Genomic DNA, 24709 nt, shown 5'->3' with positions numbered 1-24709 from the left:
TGTAATAGTTATTTCCCTGGTTGGTTTCTTCCCTGCACTGCTGAAATAGCACCATCTCAGAACAGCCCTGGGAACTGTGGATCCACCCAGCTCAGCAGCTAGAGCAGGCTCAGCAACCAAGCACCAAAGCACCCACAGCTGAAAATCAGCTGCTGCTGCTACTACTCCTATTGCTGCTTGCTCTGGCTGCTCCCATCCCTTCTTCTTCTTTTTTTTTCTTTCAGCCTACCTAGAAGTATGCTAACCTCTCTGTTCCTGTTGGAACTTGGAGTATCAAACATGAATCCTTCCCCATGCAGTCTGGCTGAGAGTTTTTTGCAAAGCATTTAAAAAAGGCAGCATCCCATCTGGGGTATTTTTTTTTCTCTCTCCTTTTATAAATAACAAGCTAATCCTATTTCCAGTGTGCATTTTATCTGCTGATCACTACATCTGATTATTCATCACTGTGCTGCCACCCAGGAGCCGATAACTCTCTACACTTGCTAAGAGCTACAGCTTTCTGAGACTTTTTGTTAATTTAGTATTTTTTTTTTCTATTGCTTTTTTATTTGTGTTTATACAAAATGACCTCCTTTTTTCACCGAGGAAGGATTATGCATCTCAGGTATTGTAACTGTTTTCTGTAATGTTGTACTCTATATAACTAGCATCACATAGGCACATAGGGCAAACAGAATGTATGGCTTTGCTATGCATTTAAATTGCATTTCTGATCTTTAAAATCCAGTTTTGCATCTGCTGTCAAGTGCATGCAATCAGCATAAGATGTATGAACATAGTCTGCATGTATGTTTGCTCTCATCACATCTAGTAACATAACTATATGGATAATTATGTAAAAAAAAAAACAGCTTTTTGCATATTACTATCCTGATATTATTCCTAACTTCACTAATGCTTTTTTATTTTATTTTATTTTTACAGATTTTAACATGTCTGTACATACAGCATGACCTTGCATCCAGTGGGCTTAGTGTGAGGTACACATCTTTCATTTTTTTTTTTTTTATGAAGTTATTACTCCAGTGGAACTGGTCTTAAAAGTTCCAACAGACTAATCAATTAAGCTGATGCTCACTTGTGATTGAATTCATGATCACAAATTCAAGACTAATAAGCAAATATTTGCTCTTTGCGGATCTACATTACAGTTTCTCATTCCCATTTTACAATTCATGAACTATTTTGTATTGTAGCTAGGAACATCTGTCAAGCACAAATGGCACTGAGTGGAAACTGCAGAACTTATGCCCCACCTAGAGACCAAGGGACTGGTCTTCAGTCATACCCAGAGGTAATTGAATTAAATGTTGGAGGACAAGTTTACTTTACACGTCACTCCACCTTGACCAGTATACCCCATTCACTTCTATGGAAAATGTTCACCTCCAAAAGGGACTCTGTAAACGACCTGGCCAAAGATGCCAAAGGACGATTCTTTCTTGACCGAGATGGGTTTCTATTTCGTTATGTTCTTGACTATCTCAGGGACCGACAGGTGGTCTTGCCAGATCACTTTCCAGAAAAAGGGCGCTTGAAAAGGGAAGCGGAATATTTTCTACTGCCAGAACTAGTAAAACTCTTAGCACCTGATGAAGTGAAACACAGCCCAGATGACTTCTGCCACAGCGACTTTGAAGAAGCCTCCCAAGGTAGTGAAACGAGAATATGTCCATCTTCATCTTTAATGCCTTCAGATAAAAAATGGGGCTTCATTACCATTGGTTACCGTGGATCTTGCACCATGGGTCGAGAAAGCCAAGCAGATGCCAAGTTTCGGAGAGTTCCAAGAATTCTTGTTTGTGGTCGAATCTCTCTAGCCAAAGAAGTTTTTGGAGAAACGCTTAATGAAAGCAGGGATCCAGACCGCGCCCCAGAAAAATACACCTCCAGGTTTTATCTCAAGTTCAAACATCTAGAGAGAGCTTTTGACATGCTGTCAGAATGTGGATTCCAAATGGTGGCTTGCAACTCATCAGTAACGGCTTCATTCGTTAATCAGTACACTGATGACAAGATCTGGTCCAGTTACACAGAATACGTTTTTTACAGTAAGTACCAGTTAAGCTCTGGAATGAGCTAACTTTATTTTCTAATGCAGTAACTCAAAGCAACCAGTAACATTTCCCTTCTGTAGAACATGTCACGATGCAAAAGTTGACCACTGGTTGCTATGAGTTACTATACATTGCTGCTTGCGTTCATAAATAGTGCCTCCATACCTTCTGAGTTGATGTCAATGATATATGCATACAATGTACAAAATAAATGTGGAAAAAAAAAAAAAAAGTGTCACGCTGAAATGGTACATAGTGTTAGACTGGCTTAAAGTGCCACAAAGGTAGTGATGTCATCTCATACAGGCAGTGTTCTTTCTGCTTCCAGGATTGTCATAATGAAAGCATAGTTTGTACTATTAGCATTTGGTGCTGAATATTATGATAGTAGAAGTGCAGTACTGTGGCTAGGTGGCACCAGAGGCCAGTCAAAGTTTTACTGGAATGGAGCTCACTGCTGTGTCTGACTTTATAAATCAACAGGATGTCATTGTCACACAGTAGCTAAGCATTTACAGCTAAAAGAAGGGGAGATGCTGGGATGGGATTAGAGGAGGCTGTAAATCTTTTGATTTGCTCTCCTTTCATGTTGGATACTTAGAAATACATTTTCAGCACTTGGCTTATACATTTACTGTATATCATGGGGTACTTGTTCAGGGCATACTTAGAGAAAAAGTTAGCTGCAGGGAAGATGGGTTGCTGGATTAGTTATCCCTTTGAAACATGTGCGTGCATCTTTTATCTATGCAATTATGTAAGCAATTACATGGTAATATTCCTTGTGTTGTATCAGGTTATGTTTCTACTTTTATTGGGAAATGTAAGCTCTTTTGCAGAATACTTTTTCTATGTATTATTGAAATCATCTAGAACCTTGCTAGTGATAAAAAAAAATACAGATAAAAATAGTAATAGATTAATGCTATTGTATGTTTACACTGATCTGCGTTTAAAGGGGATACATTTGTGCTTACCCAAGGCGTAAAAGTATATTGAGTTTTTAGTGTCATTTTTCTTACAGATGAAATGGTGTTCCACCCAAGGTCACATACAGCAGACTCTTGGGAATCCTTTCTAAATTAGTTCTGCCGCTCTCAAGGCAATGACAAAAGTAAAGCCAGTGTTTCCTAATAGAGAGCTAATATCCTAGGCAGCTTATGTAAAACTGGTTTATTAACACTGTGCATTCAGAGTCAGATGAATGGAATCAAATCTGTAGTGTTCCATGTCCTATTCTCTAGCCAGTGTGAACTTTTTGATGAATCATGGGTTACTTGTGTTGAATTCTGCACTAACGAAGAGTGGTCAACCTGTAAGGGGTGGCATGTAAGGTGTGTATGTGTGTATATATATATATATATATATATATATATATATATATATATATATATATATATATATATATATATATATATATATATATATATATATATATATATAAAACTTACTGGACATTTAGGGCCAGTTCACACCAGACACAGTCTTGTTCAGTTCCGAGTGCTTTTTTTCTGCACAAATGCATGCACAGTGTTTTCCATGTATTTCAATGGCTCTAGTTCACACCATGCAGTCAGTTTCTGGTGCAGAAACTGAGCGGAAACTGACAGCATGGTGTGAATTAGAGCCAACTAGAGCCATTGGAATACATGGAAAACACTGTGCATGCATTTGTGCAGAAAAAAAGCACTCGGAGCTGTGTCTGGTGTGAACTGGCCATTAAGCAACTGATGCTAGGATAGAGACTTGTTTATTTTATTTCTTCTTCTGTAACTAACCCTTTCCCACTGACTGGATGCATATACAAGGCAGAACAGACTGGGCTTAATGCTGTGCTTCTACATATAGTATATGCATACCTGATTGTGTGCTCCCAGCCTGGACACCAAGCTATTACTGGCAGCTCCTGAGCTCAGAGTAACCATCAGAAGCTGCTTGCTATCATGTGATCGTGGTGATGGCCAATAACAGTGATCACTTGTTTTAGGAGACTCCCCTGTGGTTCTGAGCTAAAAAAAAAAAAAAGATACAAAGAATGGAATTTACTTTAATTTTTTTAAGACTGGAGCAGCCAAAATCTGGAGTATCTGTGCACTGGAACCAATTGGCTTCTAGCTTTCATTTTCAAAGCTTACCTGAACAGCTGAAGTTAGAAGCTCATTGATTACTAAGCACAGCTGTTTTCATTAGATGGTGCAGAGGAGCATACTTATTCCCTATAATAGTGCCATCTAGTGGCTATAATGCAAGTCTGGCCATTGGATGGCACTGACTATCATAGGAAATAAGTATACTCCACAGTGCCATTCAGTAGCCTTATTGGAGCATTTTCAACATTCAAAATGAAAATAATCTAGCTGGAGAACATTTGATTTTGCCCTATTCGAACAAGGCAAATGTACATTGACTTGCAATGGACACACAGCTATACAATATTTTTTATAAATACACTCCCACAAATGAGGGAAATTACCCAAAAGTTCATTTTTTTTAATATATTTTTTTATAACCTGGCCCTTGCTACCACTGCAGCCTAACTTTGTAGATCATCATTTAGAACATTATTACCTGTATTGTTCAAATTCACCAAATACTTCCAATTCACAGTTCCAAAGTGAGACAAATTGGGATTCATTTGATTATTCTCCTTTTCTTACCCAGGATCCGGAACCCAGGTTTAGACCCCCATTGTAAAAGAGTCACCAGCTTGGGAAAAGACAAGTGTAGCAAACAGTAACTGTACGCTGATGTCGGTACACTCAAATTTTATTTTGTTAAGGAGGTCTGAATTCTACCCAAATCATTGCATCCCAAGGACATCATGCATAGGCCACACCTGAAGTAAGTCAGATAGCTGACTAGGCAGTTTCTTCAATAACATTCCCTGTCTACCGCTTCCAAAAATTCGAACTTCATCAGGACAAAAAAAGCAAGATTTTTCATGTAACTCCTCTTGAATTTCTTTGTGGCCAAAAACATATAGAAGTGCCTGACTATTCAGACTATTTTCTTGGTTTGGGGGGGGGGTGCAGGGTGATTTGGCCATAGCCTAGCAGCCCCAGATCCAGTATAATTAAAGTGATTGTAATTTTTTTTTTTTAATAACAAACATGTTATACTTACCACCCCTGTGCAGTGGTTTTGCACAGAGCAGTCCGGATCCTCCTCTTCTCAGATGTCTCTTTGCTGCTCCTGGCCACTCCCTCATATTGAGTGCCCCCACAGTCAGCAGCTTCCTATGGGGGCACTGGAGCCAAGTCACAGCGTTGTGTGTCCATTCATATACAGAGCCCTGACCTGACCATGCCCCCTCTCTTCCCTGATTGACTGACTGACAGCTGCAGGAGCAAATGGTGCCAATGCTGTGTCTCAGGTAATGCTGGGGCTCAGGTAAGTAATTACGGGGGTGCTGGGCTGACTGCTACACACAAAAGGCTTTCTTGAAAGAAAAAAACCCTTCTGCCTTTACATCTCTTTTAAGGATTGATTGTAATTATGCCTTTCATATCCCATGAGGATAGCTAACCTATTTCAAACTTCCAACCTTCCAAATACAAACTGTTGAACTAAATGTACTGGGGAAGGTGAACTAGAAGGAACATAACCTTGCTGGTCAGTTTTGGACTTCCTTGAGAAAATATAAACAAACTCAGCTTGGAATTTAACTTTGTCGTGCAATAAACCAGAATACACTGAACAGGAAATGGAAACTGATTTGACAACACAAAAGGCAAGAGAAAAGACAATGTTAAATAGCTAAGTTTTATATGCAGAAGAACAAACAAACTCAGTAATTGCAACAATATCACAGAAAAAAACAAAGGTTGTGGAAGATTTAGTGTCAAGATGGTAACATTGAGGCTGATTTACTAAAGGTACACTGTGATTTATTTTTTTCCCTTAGCCTAACTAATGTAGTAAAAATTCACTATTTTCACAATTGGATGATAGACGTTAGCAGAGGTTCTCACTAAGCTAAGATAAAATCCTCTTGTAAAGTTAATCAACCCTATTGTTAAGCCCTTTCAGGAATTGTTTTACCAAAAAAAAAATGCCAGTTGCGTTGTTTTATTTTTTTCAAAAAGGGAAACACCTGCTGGTAGCTTTGACAAATGGTCATGTCAAAAGTAAATCTGGTCTGGGGAAAGCAAGAATCCCTACAAAGCGATAAACCCAGTACATAAGTAAAATCCTGCCACTTCCACCAACCAGTTGCATAAGCAAACCAGGTTTAGTAACTTTTTGAACCATAGAAGGTAACAATTGTAGATCAGAAGGTATACGTGTGATGGGCATGCACATCAAAATTTACACTTGTGATGGGCAACGTAGACCTCTGATGTCTGCCGAGGGGGCCAATTCCATGTTCTGATGAAAGTTCTGGCGAGACAGAGCGTCTGCCAAGTATTTGGCTTTAGGCCAAATATTAAATGGAGGCAAAGAAGAACAATATACTTAAGTAGCCTAATCACTAATGGAGATTTAGAGGAAAGGCATTTCAATGCATATAAAACAATCTTCCTGTCGCTCTGTAGCAAAATCTTCCAGTTGCTAAATTGCTTACCATATAAAACAATTGCTATAACAAGAGGAAACCGCTTCAGTAGGATAACATTTCTAGTAATAGAAGCGCCAATCCATGGTCCTAAATTTCAGTACACTAACTCCCTGACCAAAATCCACCAAACTAACGGACCTGGCTACATCCGTAAAAAGCTTAATTTGTTCATCTAGTCCAAATTCTTCTTGGCACATAGAGCTTTTATTGTGCTGAGAAATAAATGTGTATTAAACCAGCAAATCTAAGTTTTTTTAATAATGCAGCCTTTCAGAACATACTCTGCCCATGGTCCTTATGCACATGCAAAAGCTAGCAGCTCTAGCACCATAAACGTTTTCTATTGTGGGAGTCTAAACGCCATCTTTACGGTATCATTTATGATACTTAGTGATTGTAAAGTCATTTTTTTCCTATTAAAATAACAAACATGTTATACTTGCCTGCTCTGTGTAGTGGTTTTGCACAGAGCAGCCTGGATTTCCCTCTTCTTGAGGGCGTGGGTGGGGCTCCTGGCCCCTCACTCCTGTTGAGTGCCCCCACAGCAAGCAGCTTGCTATAGGGGCACCCGAGTTGAGCTGCAGCTCTGTGTGTCCATTCATACACGGAGCCATGGTTCGGCCCCACTCTCTCTCTCTCTCTCTCTCTCTCTATCTCTATCTCTATCTCTCTCTCTCTCTCTCTCTCTCTCTCTCTCTCTCTCTCTCTCTGACAGCAGTAGGAGCCAATGGCACCACATCTGTGTCTCAGCCGATCAGGAGGGAGAGTCAAGGACGGCCTAGTTACTCGTGGACATCGCTGGATAGAGATGGGGCTCAGGTAAGTATTGTGGGGGCTTCTGCACACAGAAGGCTTTTTATCTTAATAGAAAGCATGTGTGTGTGTGTGTGTATATATATATATATATATATATATATATATATATATATATATATATATATATAATATTAAAAAAATAACCTTTACAGCAACTTTAAATAGATGTTCAGGCCAAAACGATTTTTTCCACAGCCATCGACATACCAATAGGTCCCATGAGCCCCTGAAAAGTGGACCGCACACTATGACCAGAGTCATAATCCTTCAGCCCAACAAATAAAATGTCATCTAAATAACGAAGTGAGGGAGGATTTAAAAATGTTCCACATCAAAAATAATTTTAATGCAAACGTTGTAATAAAAAACATTTAATTCATGCTAGCTATAATTAAATAGTGATTTCCCTTTTCTTTTATTTCAACAAATGTTAACTCAGAAAGGTTAGAGAATAGGAATACTTAAAGGGGTTGTGAAGGTTTGTTTTTTTATTTTCTAGATGAGTTCCTTTTAAGCTAGTGCATTGTTGGCTCACTTACCTTTTCCTTCGATTTCCCGTCTAAATGTTTTTATTCTTTGTCTGAATTTCTCACTTTCATGTTCCTCCTCAGTAAGCTTGCCCCCATCATCTGAGCCATTCTGGCTGGGGGTTAGTCAGCGTGCTCGCCTCCTTCCTTGGGACTACATCCCTGAGGTGTGTTCACAGCATTTTCCTGCAGGGATGTAGTCCCAAGGGAGGGGGCAAGCACGCTGACTAACCCCCAGCCAGAACGGCTCGGATGATGGGGGCAAGTTTACTGAAACAGGAAGTGAGAAGTTCAGACAAATAAAAAAATACTTTTAGAAGGGAAATCGAAGGAAAAGGTAAGTGAACCAAAATGCACTAGCTTAAAGGAACCTATTTAGAAAAAAAAAATGATCTTTACAACCCCTTTAATACAATTTACACTTAGTATATAGACTTAGATTAACTGTTATGTTCAGTCTAATCTGTTAAATGTATGTATAGAACATTATTGCTACATTCTTTATAAGCATAATTACATTATGGTGACATGAGATGACGTGTAATGAACAATGATGCTGTTGTCTGCTGCCCAGCTTCAGTGTCCTCTCAGACCACTGCTGGTGTATTATGACTCTGCTTGATTGACTTGTACATAATCATGTTTCATTGATGTTAGCATGCAACTGGACTTCTTACATAATCTGCTTTATCAGACGTGGTGGAATGTCTTCAGTATGCAGCTACGCTTTGACTTTTGGGCGCTGAACGGTGAAATATGTTTTAGATCATGAAAAAAACATTAAAGTGTCAGTGACAGAGAAATTGGCTGAGTGCTTCCACTTTATTGCATTTCTAATATACTGTACTGCAGAGGCAATTGCGAAATGGAAACGGGATTCTTAGTTATCATAGGTGCATACTGTCACTGTGTTATTTTTAGTAAATAGTGCACAGGGCTACTTCTCAAGGAACATTTTGATGATTGATTTTTGTCTCATTTACAAGCTTGCTTTGTATATTTGGGATTCGGTTTACTTATCTCATTTATAGCCTTGCTCTGCATTTTTCTGTTTCAGGTTACATAATTCCCTTACAAGTTTGCTTTATGTTTTTGAATTTTTAGACTGACCATACGCTAAAAAATATGATTGTACACTTTTCTTATTTTAGATCTACCATCAACTATGTCGTTCTTGGGCTTGTCTGATTTTAATATGAATTATAAGGATTGTATAATGAATGGTCAACTTTATTTGCATAGCTCAATCGCTCTGCATTTCCCCGAACTTTGGTATTGCCAACCATCATTATATTAGAAAAAAAAAAAAAAGTACACCTGTAAAAGAAAAAATCTTTTACTTTTCCCATAGCCTTCACCACTAGAATGCTGTTCCATTCCTGAGAAATATTCATGTGACTTTTGCAGGAAAAGCCAACATTTCCAGCAGTGCCCAACTCCTGTGTAGCCCATTGCACTAAGTGGTTTCTTCTGCTGTCCTCCACTTCATTATTGTATCTTATAATACTTCCAGGTTAGCAGGGTGAACCACTGAGTGCATTGGGGTACACAAGAGTTTAATACTCTTGAAAGTGTTGGTTTCCCTGCAAACCTCACATGAGGATCACCTTAAAGCGGAGTTCCACCCTAAAAATGTACTTTATATTAACAGCTTGCCTTTAATGTAAAAAAAATAAAAAATAAATTCTATCTGGCTGTTACTAGCAGATTTCGTAATCTGCCTACTTCCTAGTCCTAGGTGGTTCAACTTCCTGTCCTAGGACCCCATTGCCTCCTGGGAAATGAGAGTCCTCTCTGGGCATTTCTGTGCCTAAAAATCACCCAGCATGCACCTCTCCCTGAAAACCAGGAACTGGGCTTCACATGCCCACACATATGATAGATACGGCCACAACATGAGCTGGAGGATATAAGGCAAGTGTTTGCAATGATTTCTGGAACGATTAGGGGGAGCTATTAATATGTTTTAGGGACTAATTAATGTGATTAATTTCCCCGAAACCCCGCTTTTAAATAGATCATTATTCTGGTGGTGCAGGCAGTGGTAAGGGTAAGTATTCAGTCATTGGTAATAGGTTTGTTTCTTTTTGGAGTTTTTTTTTTTATATATATATATATAATGAAATAGTTGCTTTATAGAATAATCACATGATTATATACTCTATATGTAAGCTGTCAATGTTCTATAAAAAAAATATTTTATTTTATTTTATCTATCTATCTATCTATCTAATATGCCAGCAGTGGTTTGAGAGGACACTGAAGCTGGGAAGCAGACAACAGTGTCATTGTTATATATATATATCAATCAATCAATCTCAATCTAGAGATATATCTATATCAGGACTTCACAGATATCGCTTGGGAACAGATAAAGGACATGTAGTGTTTCAGCAGAACACACTTTGAAATACTGGACACTAGTGCTGTAGTAAATATACAGTAGCACAGCTCTTCTTCGTCTCCAGTGTTCTAGTTGAGGATTACAAATAAGAAAATGTTTTTTTTTTTTTTAGAAAAGGTAGTCATTGCTGTTCCAAACTATTTATTATACCCAATGCTAGAAATCTTTTTGATTTCTAACAAAAAAGCAAAATATAGTACATAGGCTGCCAGTCAAGAATATTATTAATAAATAATATTTTTTTTATTGTTATTGTCCTTAAGGATTGTCTGGTCTTCTGTTACAGTAAAATTGTCAGCTACCACTTCCATTTTAAACATAGTGCCTTGAGGCATTTCTGCTTGAAGAAGCACATCAGCCTGGTTTACAGCTACAACTTCTATCACCCCACTTCACTGTAATCAGCACACTCTGTTCAAGCCTGAACCGGGAGATGTCATGTACTTATATGCACTAAAACCCCTTGAGTTGGGTCTCTGCAGAACAATCTTACAGTATAATTTTTCAAAAAAGCAATAGCAATTATTGTTAAAGTCATTATTGCCTAAGAGCCCATTCACACAGGGGTAACACGACTTTTAGCACAACGTTGGGAGGCAACTTGGACATGACTTGAGTATGAATCATCAGGCAACTTACAAGACAACTCCAAGTCGCCTCTGGGACAGTGGTCAATTAAACAACAATCAGCTCTGTGGGAGGGAGGGGTTTGTCTTAGAAATGTTTGTTATCTTCCTGTATTGTTGCTTCAGTTAAGACAGTGATCCGACTTCTGAGGCGACTTCCATTGAAATCAATGGGTACAAGTTGCCTACAAGTCGGATTGAAGTAGTACAGGAACCTTTTCTGAAGTCGGAGCGACTGCAGTAGTGTACATTAAGATGGCTTTCATTCCCTTCCATACATTTTCTCAACTGCACGACTTGGGGCGACTTGAAGTCGGATCCCAGGTCGTCCCAGTGTGAACCGGCTCTTACTGACTAGTGAGGTTGCTCAAGCTGAGATGTTACATAAAATCGCCAAACATTTGTGGACAAGTGACCATAAAATCTGTATGAGCCTATTGATCGACTCATTTCAAAATCCTAGGCATTAACATTGAGTTGTCGATGACCACCTACACTCTTCAGAGATGTTTTTCAGGAAGATTGTGGAGTGTGCTTAGAAAACTGCATTTGTTGGACCAGGTGCCAAAATTGGAAGAACAGTTCTGCTTCACAATTGGCATTCCAGGTAAATCTCAGAGGTCTTCAGTAGGTTGAGGTCAGGACTCGGTTCAGTTCCTCCACATATAACATAACAACATATTAAACCATGTCCTTATGGAATTTGCTTTGTGCACAGGAGCATGCTGGAACAAAAAGGGGTATTCTCCAAATTGCTACTACAAGGTTAGAGGTGTACAATTGTTTACAATGTCTTTGTGTGCTGCAACATTATCCTTATAATGCCAGTGTCCTGCAGAGAATTGTCCCCCTGCGGATTTTGCACTCTGTCCTGCACAGGCGCAGAGGACCTCTGAAAATAGCCGACACTCAACACAGCTGTGAATCACCTGGACACTGCGCATGTGCAATGAGCACAATATTGTGCCACACGCTGATGCACGCTCTGCAAGGGGCGTATATATTACTATTATATCATCTGCAGGGGGGGCAGGTGCATGAAAAGAAAGGTCAGTTTTTTTGCTCTGTTGATGGGCGAGTTTGTGCTATCTGCCCCTTACACAATATAATAGTAATACACCCACCCCCCTTGCAGAGGGGCGTGAGCATCGGGAGCGTGCCGTTCATTGCACAGTCTACAGCTCATGCACAGCTCTTCATGTTTGGCAATTTTCGGAGCTGAAGCGCTGTGCCTGCGCAGTCCAGAGTGGGCATTATCCGCCAGGGGGACACATCTCGGTAGAACACCGGCGCCTCCTGGCTCTTTAAGACCTTCATGACGTTGGGAGGTGGGGCTTAAGATCATGTGACCACCATGATTGGTTGTCACAGCGGTCACGTGATCCAAAAACTCCCACAAGCAGTGATCCGGAGCTTTCGGTTAAGTGCCGGTAACTGTGCCAGGAGTGCACACGCTCTCTGTACAGCTCCAGTGACAGCAATAAATGCCAATATGCGGCCTCTCAACACCAAGGACCAGGCACTGAGAGGCCGCATATTTGTGGGCAGCTGGCACCAAGACTCCTAAACTCCAATATTTGTAGGTTTATCCACTGAATTTTGGCATATAGTGTAGGTGTGATGGTCAGGATGCCAGAAACATTTCCATCCTATCACTAGGCTTGAGCTCTGTCGCATGACATGGAGAGGCATGAGATTTAGCCGAGTCAAGCAACTTTCAGAAATGTAGCATTTGAATATGAACTTTGAAGAACTCACAGGTTGCTATCAAGACACTGGCTCCAATAAGATATGTACAATCTGTCACCTTATCATGTCTTCTATCCAGCAGGGACCTCTGATTAGTACATTCTTTCCACACTACAAGGTTACTTTAAACAACAGTTTAATTTCTACAGCTGTTCATGGTAAAATAAATCTGAAACCCTCAGAGACAGCACAATCTACAATTATATGCATCACTAAAGCTATGTTTGTGTTGTCATCTATTCATCTATTTTTTTCAACCATTTATAAGCATGTACATGTTGGATTTATAAAGAGAAAGGTATTCTGATTGCTTCATAGGTTCAGAGGCCTGTAAGAAGGAAAATAAAAAAACAATATTCTTTTAATTTTTACTACTAAAATTCAGGCTTTTGCTTTAAACAGAGCAGATTGAGGATGCATCCTCACGCGATGGTGCTTATATTTGCTGTCCAATTCATTAATTAATATACATAATGAACACAAATGGGGAGGTTAGTGTTCATTATGTACATCAATTAATGGACTGAGTACCAATTATTTTTGCTAGGTGGAGTTGGCAGTATTTGTAGTTTTTTGGGGGGGAATGCTGCAAGGAGCAGAATGCTAGAACGCCACTCCTGATGCACAGACAAAATATAAAGGATGAAAAGTCTTCTTGTACATTTTAAAGCAGTTATATACCCACACATAAATAAAATAAATAATAATAAAAAAAAAACTGTAAGGTAAAGGCATAGTGAGCTAGTACCACCGCATACTAGCTCATTATAAAATACTTACCTTAGAAAGGCATCGGCATCTGATCCCGGTCACCGCCGATGTAAGCTGACATTTTCCAGGTTTGCGATTCCGGACACTTACAGTGCGGGAGTCTTTCCGGCACTGTGTCCACCAGATCTTCAGCCGGGCCTTGACGGTGCATGCTGACATCAGCGGCTGCATGGAAAGTAAATATCTCCTAAACCGTACAGGTTTAGGAGATATTAATTTTACCTGCAGGTAAGCCTTATTATAGGCTTACCTGTAGGTGAAAAGGGTATACAACCACATATGGGGTTGATACAGTATAAATTGAGCAATGACTTCACAGCAAAATGTAGAAGTGGTGCTTAAAGTGATTGTAAAGGCTCACTTTTTTAAAAAAAATAACAAACATGTTATACTAACCTCCTCTGTGCAGTTGGTTTTGCACAGAGCAGCCCAGATCCTCCTCTTCTCAGGTCCCTTTTTGCTGCTCTTAGCCCTTCCCTCCTTTGAGTGCCCCTCAGCCGGCAGCTTGTTACAGGTTGTCACCCAAGCCAAGTTAGAGTTCCGTGTATCCGTTCAGACATGGAGCCCCGACCTGGCCTTGTCCCTATCTCCCCTGATTGGCTGACTGACTTCGACAGCCATGGAAGCCAATAGCATCTTAATTTATAGAATGCATTAAGATAAAACACCTTTTGTCTTTATAGCTCCTTTAACCACTTGCTTACTGGGCACATATACCCCCCTCCTGCCCAGGTGAAATTTCAGCTTTCGGCACTGCATCGCTTTAACTAACAATTGCGCGGTCGTGCGACGTGGCTCCCAAACAAAATTGACGTCCTTTTTTCCCCACAAGTAGAGCTTTCTTTTGGTGGTATTTGATCGCCTGTGCGGTTTTTATTTTTTGCGCTATAAACAAAAAAGTGAGACAATTTTGAAAAAAATACAATATTTTTTACTTCTTGCTATAATAAATATCCCAATTTAAAAAAAAAAAAACATTTTTTTTCTCAGTTTAGGCCGATACGTATTCTTCTACATATTTTTGGTAAAAAAAAAAAAAAAAATCGCAATAAGCGACTGGTTTGCGCAAAAGTTATAGCGCTTACAAAATAGGGGACAGAATTATTATTTTTTAATTTTTTTTTTTTACTAGAAATGGCGGCGATCTGCGATTTTTAATGGGACTGCGACGTTATGGCGGACACATCGGACACTTTTGACACATTTTTGGCGCCATTCACATTTATACTGCGATCAGTGCTATAAATATGCACTAATTACAGTATAAATGTGACTGGCATTGAAGGGGTTAACACTAGGGGGTGAGGAAGGGGTTAAATGTGTGTCCTATATAGTGTTCTAACTGTAGGTGGAGGGGGGGGTGACTGATCTGTGTCTCTATGTACAAGAGACACAGATCGGTCTCCTCTCCAGAGACAGCACCGCTGTCTCTGTGTAAAACGGCAATGAGAGATGATCTCATCTGTTTACATATGAGATCATCTCTCATTGGCCGCACAGATCGCATCGCGAACGGCCACTCTGATTGGCCGTTCGCGGCGATCTGTAATTGGCTGTGTCCGAGGGACACGGCCAACACAGATTTTCCCCGCAGCGCGCTCTGGAGCGCAGGCGGGGACCGCCCTAAGGGGCGGACGTAAATTGACGGCAGCTTGGCGATTGGGATTGGGATCAATTGATGGCAGGCAGATCCCAAGTGGTTAAGATACATATTTTGCCGGATTCACTTTCACTTAACAAGGATGTAAGTTTCCTTTTTTTTTTTTTTTTTTTAAGATAGGTTGCTCTGACTTGACTTGATTGGAGTTTTGAGAGGCTCATGCGAAGAGGGGATGCTAGAGGAAAAATATTATGGCTTATTTGATCCTGTGCTACTCCTCTGACATGGAGCTTAAACAAGAGTTTTTTTCAAATTTTAATGGGGACTTGTTTTAATATTTACAACCTTGATGATGTTTTCTTTTTATGGACAGATCCCTGTGGCAGGTCCAGTGTGTAACAAGTTTATTTGTTTGTTCTTCCCCTGAGAAAGAAGAAGAAAAGCAGGACAATAAACTAATCCTGTCAACTGCAAGAGTGAATTTGATTAGATTGTTGGCTGTAATGATCACATTGAACTCTGAGCAGTTCTTGACAAATAACGTGTGGCCATAATGGCAGTCTCTATAAAGATTGTTAGTCATTATTGATCATTGTTTATTCCACACACTGCTAAACCTGAAAATAGCTTTGCTCAAGTGAATGCTGTGGCTTATTTGAAACGCAGCATCAGTATTGTTTTTTTAGTTCTTTTTTTTTTTTTTTGTTTCCTTAACTACTTCACACCCAGCCTATTGTAATATGATGGATGGGCGGGAGCTCCCTGGTTCAAGGGGGTTTTCGTTTGACGTCCTCCCAGCCACATGCCTCTTGTTTGCTCTGGCAGATGCACTGCGGCTCAATCTGTCACCCACTGTGTTCACCAGACACAGTGAATGACATATCAGTGTGCTGGACCGGCCCCTTATTATGTGATTGCTGTCACCAATCACAGTTATCACATGAAATTTGTACACAATGAAAGGCTTTCATTCATAGCCATTCATTTAGCACTGCTGTGTTGATCTCTGTGCTTGGTCACAATTAAGTGGTTTACTATCCACAGCATCTACCAAAAATGAAAATAAATAAATTGTTATGTTATAACAAATGATACAGGGAGAGTTTCTAATATATGTGCAATTTTATCTTCTGAATGCCTAAAGCCTAGTACACACGACCGAGTTTCTCGGCAAAAACCAGCAAGAAGCTTGCTGGGTTGTTTTTTTTGCCAAGGAAACCGGTCGTGTGTACACTTTTCGACGAGGAAACCGACGAGGATCTCGTCGGGCCAAAAAAAGAAAATGTTCTCTATTTCCTTGACAGGGATGGGAAAATTTGGCTCGCCGAGAACCTCAGCGGCTTCACAAGGAACTCGACGAGCAAAACGATGTGTTTTGCCAGTCGAGTTTCTCGGCCGTGTGTACGAGGCCTGCGACTTTCATTGTACCCAGGTAATTTTTTTTTTTTTTTTTTCATTATCAGTTACATTGGAAATATGTATATGACTAGCCTTCATGTACATACAATATATCAAACACACCCAGCATAGAAGGGCATAGAATCTCTCAAACATGGTACTTCAGAATGCACAAACAGCATACAAATAAATCCCAAAGCCCTTAGCGGGTGGGCTGCTCTGCTTGTACATAGCAATATATGATCATAATTTAAATTATTCTACAACTGTTAAGCTGCATCTGAGCTGAACTAACATACAGGGAATGTACGTTGTGTTTTGAGTCTTACATTACATTAGCCAAAATAGTTTTTGCAGAATCATATTCTAGTGGTAAATTATTTGCCCCCTGTTCACTCTGCATTGTGTGACCCCTGACTTGCTTGTAAAGGTCTGTGTGACCTAAATACAGTGCACAGATAGTGAGTGTATAACCTAGCAATGAAACTAGAAGAGCTGCTCCATCTCTGGATTCTTTGGCAGGTCATAGATGGCAAAAGAATATCACTCAATACCCCCATCAACACAGTCAGTGTCAATGGGGGAATTCCTCCTGAGGAGCTACTGTGTTCTCTGGGCAGGGGGCATGGGGAACAGTCCCTGCCCAGAGAATATAGTGATTATTGCTAGTGGCCATAGCCATTGGTGGATAGACTTGGGTACAACCAGCCTGCCCATAGATGGTATAAATCTTGGCTGGTCCCTGCTAAACTGGCTGAGATTCGGGCCATTTATGGCTTTGATGACTGCATAACAATAATACGCTTAGGGAAGCTTTCCTATTGTTTTCAGATTTATAATTGAACATCAAACAGGTGATGTCACAAGAATTTTATTTATTTCAATTAAAAAAATCTGCTGATCATTTTATTGGATGCAAGCCTTGGATACGGCTTTACAACACAATACATTAAGTTTTTTTGTTTTCAGCCAAGAAATCAGATCCGCTTTTGTCACCTTATTTTGCATTTGTGTTGCCTACATATTTACATAGCTAGTCAGGTTGAAAAGGACAATAGTCCATCTAGTTCAACCAGTAAAACAAACAAACCAAAAAAAATAAAAATAAAGTGTGATCCAGTTTGTCCCCGTTGGGGGGAAAAACCCTTACTGATCCCCCAGAAGAAAAATGAATATTCCCTGGATGAACTACCCCTGGTGTTGGCTCTAAATGTTAGTACAATAGTCTGTTTTATTTTGTGCATAATATTTTTAGAAGCACCCCGTTTTTCTTCTTTCATCAGAGCAAGAACTAGTGCCAAGACTCATTTCAGAAGGATTCATATTTAGAGAACAACTTTAGAGACACTTCTGCAAGAAATAGAAGCTTCTGTGAAGCTTCCCATAAGAGCTCATCCACACCAGATGTGGTGGGGCTGCGCTGGCAGCTTTTTCCAGGACAGCCCCAATGTATTGAAGTCAAACAATGCTTCCTATGGTGTCTGTTCACAGCACAGTGTTGCTGTGGTGTGCACTGAAATAGTATGGCATGCATCCATTTTTCTCAACACACCACATTGAAATCCCAGTGCGGTGAATAGATCTGTTCGTGTCTGTGATGCGCATCAGAATCGGCGCATCTGCACAGCACAATCACAGCAGTGCCGTGCACTTATTGTAGCACATTGGTGTGAATGGGCCCTAAGGGTGTCTCCTATGCCAAACTCCCTACTTTCAGGAAGACTCTAATACTTTGATATACAATGCAATGTTTGAAAAGATTCTTTTGTTGGTCTAAAACACACTTTCAAATTTTAATTGTAAATTGGGACTTTAAATGAAGCCATGACCAGGTAAGGTCATGTGCCTCTATCCCTATCATTACGAGAAAAAAGCAGCACCAAGGGTGGGACTTTAAATGACGCTCCTGATAGCAACTGAATCAAAGGTGGATAATAAAACATTTAATAATCCATAAATACATGTTTACATACATTACACTTCATATACATGGAAATGCACAATTTTCATAGTGTCCATTTCTGGAACAAAACAAGTAAAAAATGCGCAGTAAAGCCAATGCATCAGGCATCAAATCAGGACCATAGGTACACCCAAGATGGGCAGTATCAGCAAGCAATAAATTACAAGGTCTGACAAGAGGGGTAAAAGAGTCTGTAAAGTTTGATGGAGGTACACACTCTCAGGGCTGCCATCAGAGGGAAACAGAGACCATGTTCCAATTCTATAAAAAAACAAGGGAAGAGGCGCCTCTGGGTGTAGTAGTTTAAAACACAATTTAATATAAGCACAGGTAATAGTCACTCACATTTTTGAAGTGACAGGGAGGAATGGAAAAAGTTCCCAGGGAGGGAAGGGTGTCACTTCCTGGTCCTGCTGGAGCGCTGTGTGGTGAGATTATCTTCTCATCGCTGATGAAAAAAGCCGGCTGTGATAGGAGATCCTCAAACCGAGGCTTGGAACGCTGGTGGACAGCAGGCAGAGGATGATGATGTCACCAGGTGTGCGGCGCGTTTCCGAGTGGTCAGGCAGCGTTTGACTCTCTTGAGAAAGGAGTGCGGCAGCCGCATCACACGCTGCCTGACCACTCGGAAACGCGTTGCATACCCGGTGACGTCATCATCCTCCGCCTGCTGTCCACCAGCGTTCCAAGCCACGGTTTGAGGATCTCCTATAGCAGCCGGCTTTCTTCACCAGCGATGGAAAGATCCCCCTTACCACACAGCGCTCCAGCAGGACCAGGAAGTGAGCGACGGCCGGGTTACACCCTTCCCTTCCTGGGAACTTTTTACATGCCTACCTGTCACTTCAAAAATGTGAGTGACCAATACCTGTGCTTATATTAAATTGTGTTTTAAACTACTACACCCAGAGGCGCCTCTTCCCTTGTTGTCAATTTCTGAAACAGTAATATCCGGTAATAACATATTTATAAACATTAATCACATGATAAGATTAAGGGATCCACCAAGATTCATGATTGGATATACACATATAACAAGATAGCACCTGCATGGTCTATGGTATTTCTAATCCCTGTCACAATATGTGACGTGTAGTGCTGAAATTTCCTCTGTTCTGGACTAGCAGTCACAGTGATGGAGTCAGCTGAAATTATCCAACCTAAATGACTGCCTTTTAGTCTGACTCTTTTTCCTCAGAGTTTATTTGTAGAAGACTACATTCACATATGCATTGAGCATTGTAAAAAAAAAAAAAAAAACGGAACTGCACTCCCACTCTTCAAATCCATCTCAGTGGGGAGCAAAGCCATCATACACACACAACACAGCGCTCTAACTATCCCAATGCACCTGACAAAATTCATTACTCACTGACTCTAAATACTGTTTTCTGGAAAGTCTTTTTGCTGCTATGCATGTGTTACAAAAATAAATAAAAAATGGCTGGTTTTAGATACCTACTCTTTTTGTACAACAAATTGGGCATCTATTGTGTTGGATGCATACATGCAGACTGGTTTAAAACTTGTCTGCTGGAAAAACCTGTCTGCTAGGCTGTACACACGGTCGGATCAGTCCGCTGAAACTGGTCTGCGGACCAGTTTCAGCAGACATGTTCGATCGTGTGTACAGGGCCTTAGATGTGTTTTGTTTTAGGCATTAATCCTTTGCTTTTACCTGGTTATTCAGCCAGTAAGTCTGTTATTTTTCAGCACATTTTTTTTGTGCTGAAAATGCCTCCCCTTGGCTTATACTTGAGTCACCTTTTTGCGCCTGATCTCCCGGACTTTGGGGACCCGGTGCCAAACTTGGCCCACTTGCAACCCCAGTTCTCTACAAGCTTGCAAAGTTTGCTGTCTGGGGGACCTACGGCCGGGGAGCACCGATTTTTCAAATCCGGTCACCCATTCTTTATACTTCCTTGTTAAACGTAAGTCTAGTCATGGGCACAGTGAGGCATGGGCACAGTGAGGCATGCACATGGACACCCTAGGCTTATACTCGAGTCAATACGTTTTCCCATTTTTTTGTGGTAAAATTAGGTGCCTCGGCTTATATTCGGGACGGCTTATACTCCAGTATATACAGTAATTGGGAAAGAAAACTGTATCAAGCTTCTTGTTTTCAGTTTATGATGGAGTAATACATTATACCTGGACATGTCCTTGGCTGGATAGAAAAAATATTCTATCCCAATAGCAGTCTCTGCTGTGGATGAATGCTGAATTTTTTTTGTCTATTTGAGCAAAAATGTATTCCTCTAAAACATTGGCATACCCACAATTTCAGTTACGTCCTCCGCCAAATTAATCTGCTCTTAATTAAAAACATGGATAACAATTGCTTTGCAATGTTCGGATCTATTATAAAACCATCATGCTTAATTTTTTTTTCTCCACTTTTACATTTGGGCAGGTTTCTATGTTGTAGCATATTCCATTATAGTCAGAGCTGAATAAATATTGCTTGCAATAGAGACAGTCTCAGAAATAGCTGTATATACTGTATATTACAAAGATTGCATTTGCCTGTATAACATGCGTAACTCTAGCTTTAACTTTGAATCTACCCAACTGACAGCTTGGTCTTTATTAGGTTTCTGGTGGGATATTACATCTTATGTGCTATTATAATTATTTAATTAGCAACTGCCAACTGTGTTTATATAAGCAGTAATTCATCAAGATGTCGTATCTGTGTAAATGAATTGTAACCAAGGGAGGTTCTCAAAAGACACTAGTTATCAGAATACTAACATTTCCTTAGCAAAATTGGCATCCCAGCCACGCAAGAAACAACAATGTTAATTAAAATAATTTTCAGTATTGGTTGTCATTGGAGGCATTGTTAAAGCCAAATTCTTTATCTGACCACTAAAGTCATATGTTTTATATGTTAACATGTATAGAAACAATCCAAAAAATAAGCACCTGGATTTCTAAGGTAAAAGAAACATGATACTTAAAATGTAACTAAACTTTATTTTGCAACAAAAATCATCAACTAGGAGTGGGATATGCTGAAGTATAAAAGCCACTGCCAGACCATAGTCTACTGGGCAAGAGATAACCCCTTACAGATGGAAAAACCAGACACGCAAACATGGGAGATGTTAAATCAACCTAAATAAGCATTGGTTAAGCTAAAGGCCCATACACACGATCAGACTTTTTGACAACAACGGTCCGAGGGACGTGTTTTATTGGACAATCATGTGTATGCTCCATCGGACAATTGTTTTCAGTTTTTCAATGGATAAATGTTCACTGTGAATGCTCTCAAACTTTCCGGCAACAAATGTCCAATGGAGGATAATCCCATTGTGTGTACACAAGTCCATCAGACTAAAGTCCAAAGTACAAACGCGCATGCTCAAAACCAATGATAAAGATCAGACAACATTAGCAGAATCTGCCCAAAGGGTGGCGGTAAAGAGCTGACAAACCATGTGATTTGGTGAAAGTTGGCTGAAAATGTTCTGCCATGTGTATGCACAACAAGTTCTTCGCCAACGCCCATTCAGACAAAAAATCCATGGCAAAGTCTGATGGAAGTCCGATCGTGTGTATGAGGCTTTAGATGTACAATCTAAACATTTATACTTGTTGGTCAAGATGTATAGTATATCCCACAATAACACCATCCTCCTAATTAGTCAGGTACAGTAGAGGTCACATACTTAATAGTTGAACTGCCAAGGTTATTTACCCAGTAGTGGTTATACAGTGTCACTTTCTCTCCAGTTCATTTTTTGTTTCTGGCTTTTCATGTATGGTGCCCATTGTATAGTGGTGTCTTCCCATCAGAGATATTGCTCTGTATAGTGACCGCTGTTATATACTAGGTCAACAGCCCTGGTGATCCAATTACCAAACATTGGCTAGTCCTTGGCTTCTAATGTGCCCAAGTAATTCTGAGGCTCTCTTGTTTTCTGTGGGTTCTTGCCTGTCAAGGAAGCAGTGCATAAACATGCCGTTCTGCATCCAGCCCAGTGTAAGGCCTTAGGGTCATTAGGAAAAAATAAATAAAAAATCAAATAGAGGAAAGAGGCATCATTCAACCACGTAAGCTACATTGTTAAATACTGTAAATAGGACATGTCACTTTTCCTTACATCATTAATAACAAGCAGTACAATGTATTGGGTAATTACATGTTTAATGTATATAGACCTTTGTCTAATATTAGTCTTTATCAATCTAATGTCATGTAGAAGACTTATGACTTTGTCAAGAAATTAAAAAGGATGATAGGATTAAAATCTTGTTGGCTATGATTTACATGTGTTTAATGGAAAAGGGTGTCAAGAATCGGTTCAGCAATTAAGCAAACACATACACTTAAAGGCACAGCTGGTAATGACCTTTGCCAATTAGTTTTTTCAATCAAACATCTCCCCTGGGTACCATACATCTGTCCCCTTTAGGAAACAATCAATAGTGAGAACATTAATGTTTACTGACATACTTAAGTTTTATTTTTAAGGCAATGCTTGTTCACTTTAGCTTGCCCACTGCCAACAGTAACCACTTTTTTTCTAATATAAAACAGCACTGTATAGTTGCTGATAAACGTAAAGCTTATAAACTGGTTTGTTGGGTTATAGGAGTAGAGCAGTGTCTAAAACCCTAAGCATAGCCTTCTAATGAGGCCTATAATAGTACCTTCTGGACAAGGCCATAATTAATTCAGATGACTGGTTATCGGAGGGATGGTTTGACCTCTAGCTGACTGACCTGTGAGAATTACTTGCGAGAAGTCATCAATCACATGAAAGACACCTCAGCATTCAGTTATTACAAGAAACTGATGGACAGAGAACAATTAAAGGGCTATAGTTTAAGACTGCAGCTCCAAAAGCGTTCCATCTGCTGGAATATATCATGAGGCAATATACACTGTCAGGGACATATTGCATAAAGTGTCCCATATGAAAAACCGAGGTAGTGCTGGACCTTTTAAACAGCATTTTATAGAGCTATCTTGTAATCACCTTCTGTTATTTTTTATGTCTTCTATCACCAAGTGATGGGTGGTCATGCAAGAGTATAAACTGAATTAAGTGTATGTGTTGTGGTACACATGCCTTGCATATTGATAGAAGTTTGTTCTTTATCAGAACTGATAACATTTATATCTATGTGCAAAAGATCTAACTATTCTGCCTTAGAAAAATGAAAACATTAGTAGATAATTTCTGTCACACCAAGATACATTGATCATTCAGCTACTGGTTCCACAGTAGAATGATTCATTGCTGTTCACATAAATACATATTAAAGAGGTGTAGGCTAACACTGACATTAGATTGCTGAGAGTTAACATTGCCAGAAATGTGTTTTATGCTTGGAGCTCTCTTTACTGTTTACAGAGCTTCCCACTTCTGTCAATCACTATGCTTGCATCCTGTTGGGTTTGCAATCATATATTGTAACAGACAGCAGGAGGCAAGGATGCAGACTATAAAAAGACGTTGCAGGAAATGGTTATCCCTAAATCCTCCAAATTCTGAGGATTGGAAAAACCAAATGAATGCCATTCTGCCTGGGGAAAAACGTATCTTTCAGCATAGGAGATGCCCACATAAATTCAGTAAACTATGGGTTAGCCCAGTTAATGTTACTCGGATTGGCACATATTCTTATTACACTGAGGTTATTCAATAAAAAAAAAAAAAAAAACTTGGAGCCAGTGACAGCAAAGCTTTATTGTATAATGTTTCTATTTGTACTGAACAATTTCTTTGATCCTGTATCACCGACAAGCTTTTATAATTGCTTTCTCATGGGTAGAAGGTTGTTGTTAGGCTCTTGAAATGTGATATTTTACTATTTCTATTTGCCCCCCCTATGGCTCAGTTTTGACTTTTTATGAATTGAACGACACATTTTGTTCAATATATATCTTGCACAGATTTTGCACCCATTCTGATAGGCAAAATGCTGTACTGATATGCAACATATAACTTATTATATTGTAGTATACCGTATACTTGATACTAGTGGTTAGCATTTAAGAGCTGTAGAATGTTGTATGTGTTCAAAAAAGACCTTGAAATCTCTACAGAATGATGAGCTCATAGAGACCATCCAATAGTATGGAGGCTGGAAAGGAATCAGAATACATGCAACATATTATTATGAGTTTGCTTCTGTCAATGCTCAACTAGCATTTTTCTGAGTAGAGGAAAATGGTAAAACAGCTAGCATTAGGTTCCACTGTACCGGTACCCTGTG

At 39.7% G+C, this 24709-nt stretch overlaps 1 protein-coding gene across 1 annotated transcript in view; it reads left to right on the top strand.

Annotated features, from left to right (window-relative positions):
* Positions 1–24709, top strand: part of KCTD16 (potassium channel tetramerization domain containing 16) — a 442959-nt gene continuing 418250 nt past the window's right edge. The window contains exons 1-2 of the mRNA XM_040344594.1: positions 1–607; positions 928–2054. Of these exons, the coding sequence (XP_040200528.1) occupies positions 1223–2054 (832 nt within the window). The 5' untranslated portion in view covers positions 1–607; positions 928–1222. The remainder of the gene's footprint in view (positions 608–927; positions 2055–24709) is intronic.

Source organism: Rana temporaria, chromosome 3 (genome assembly GCF_905171775.1).
Source record: "Rana temporaria chromosome 3, aRanTem1.1, whole genome shotgun sequence".
Taxonomy (NCBI): Eukaryota; Metazoa; Chordata; class Amphibia; order Anura; family Ranidae; genus Rana; species Rana temporaria.
Note: the sequence above shows the minus strand (reverse complement) of the source record. Positions and strands in the feature narration are given on the sequence as shown.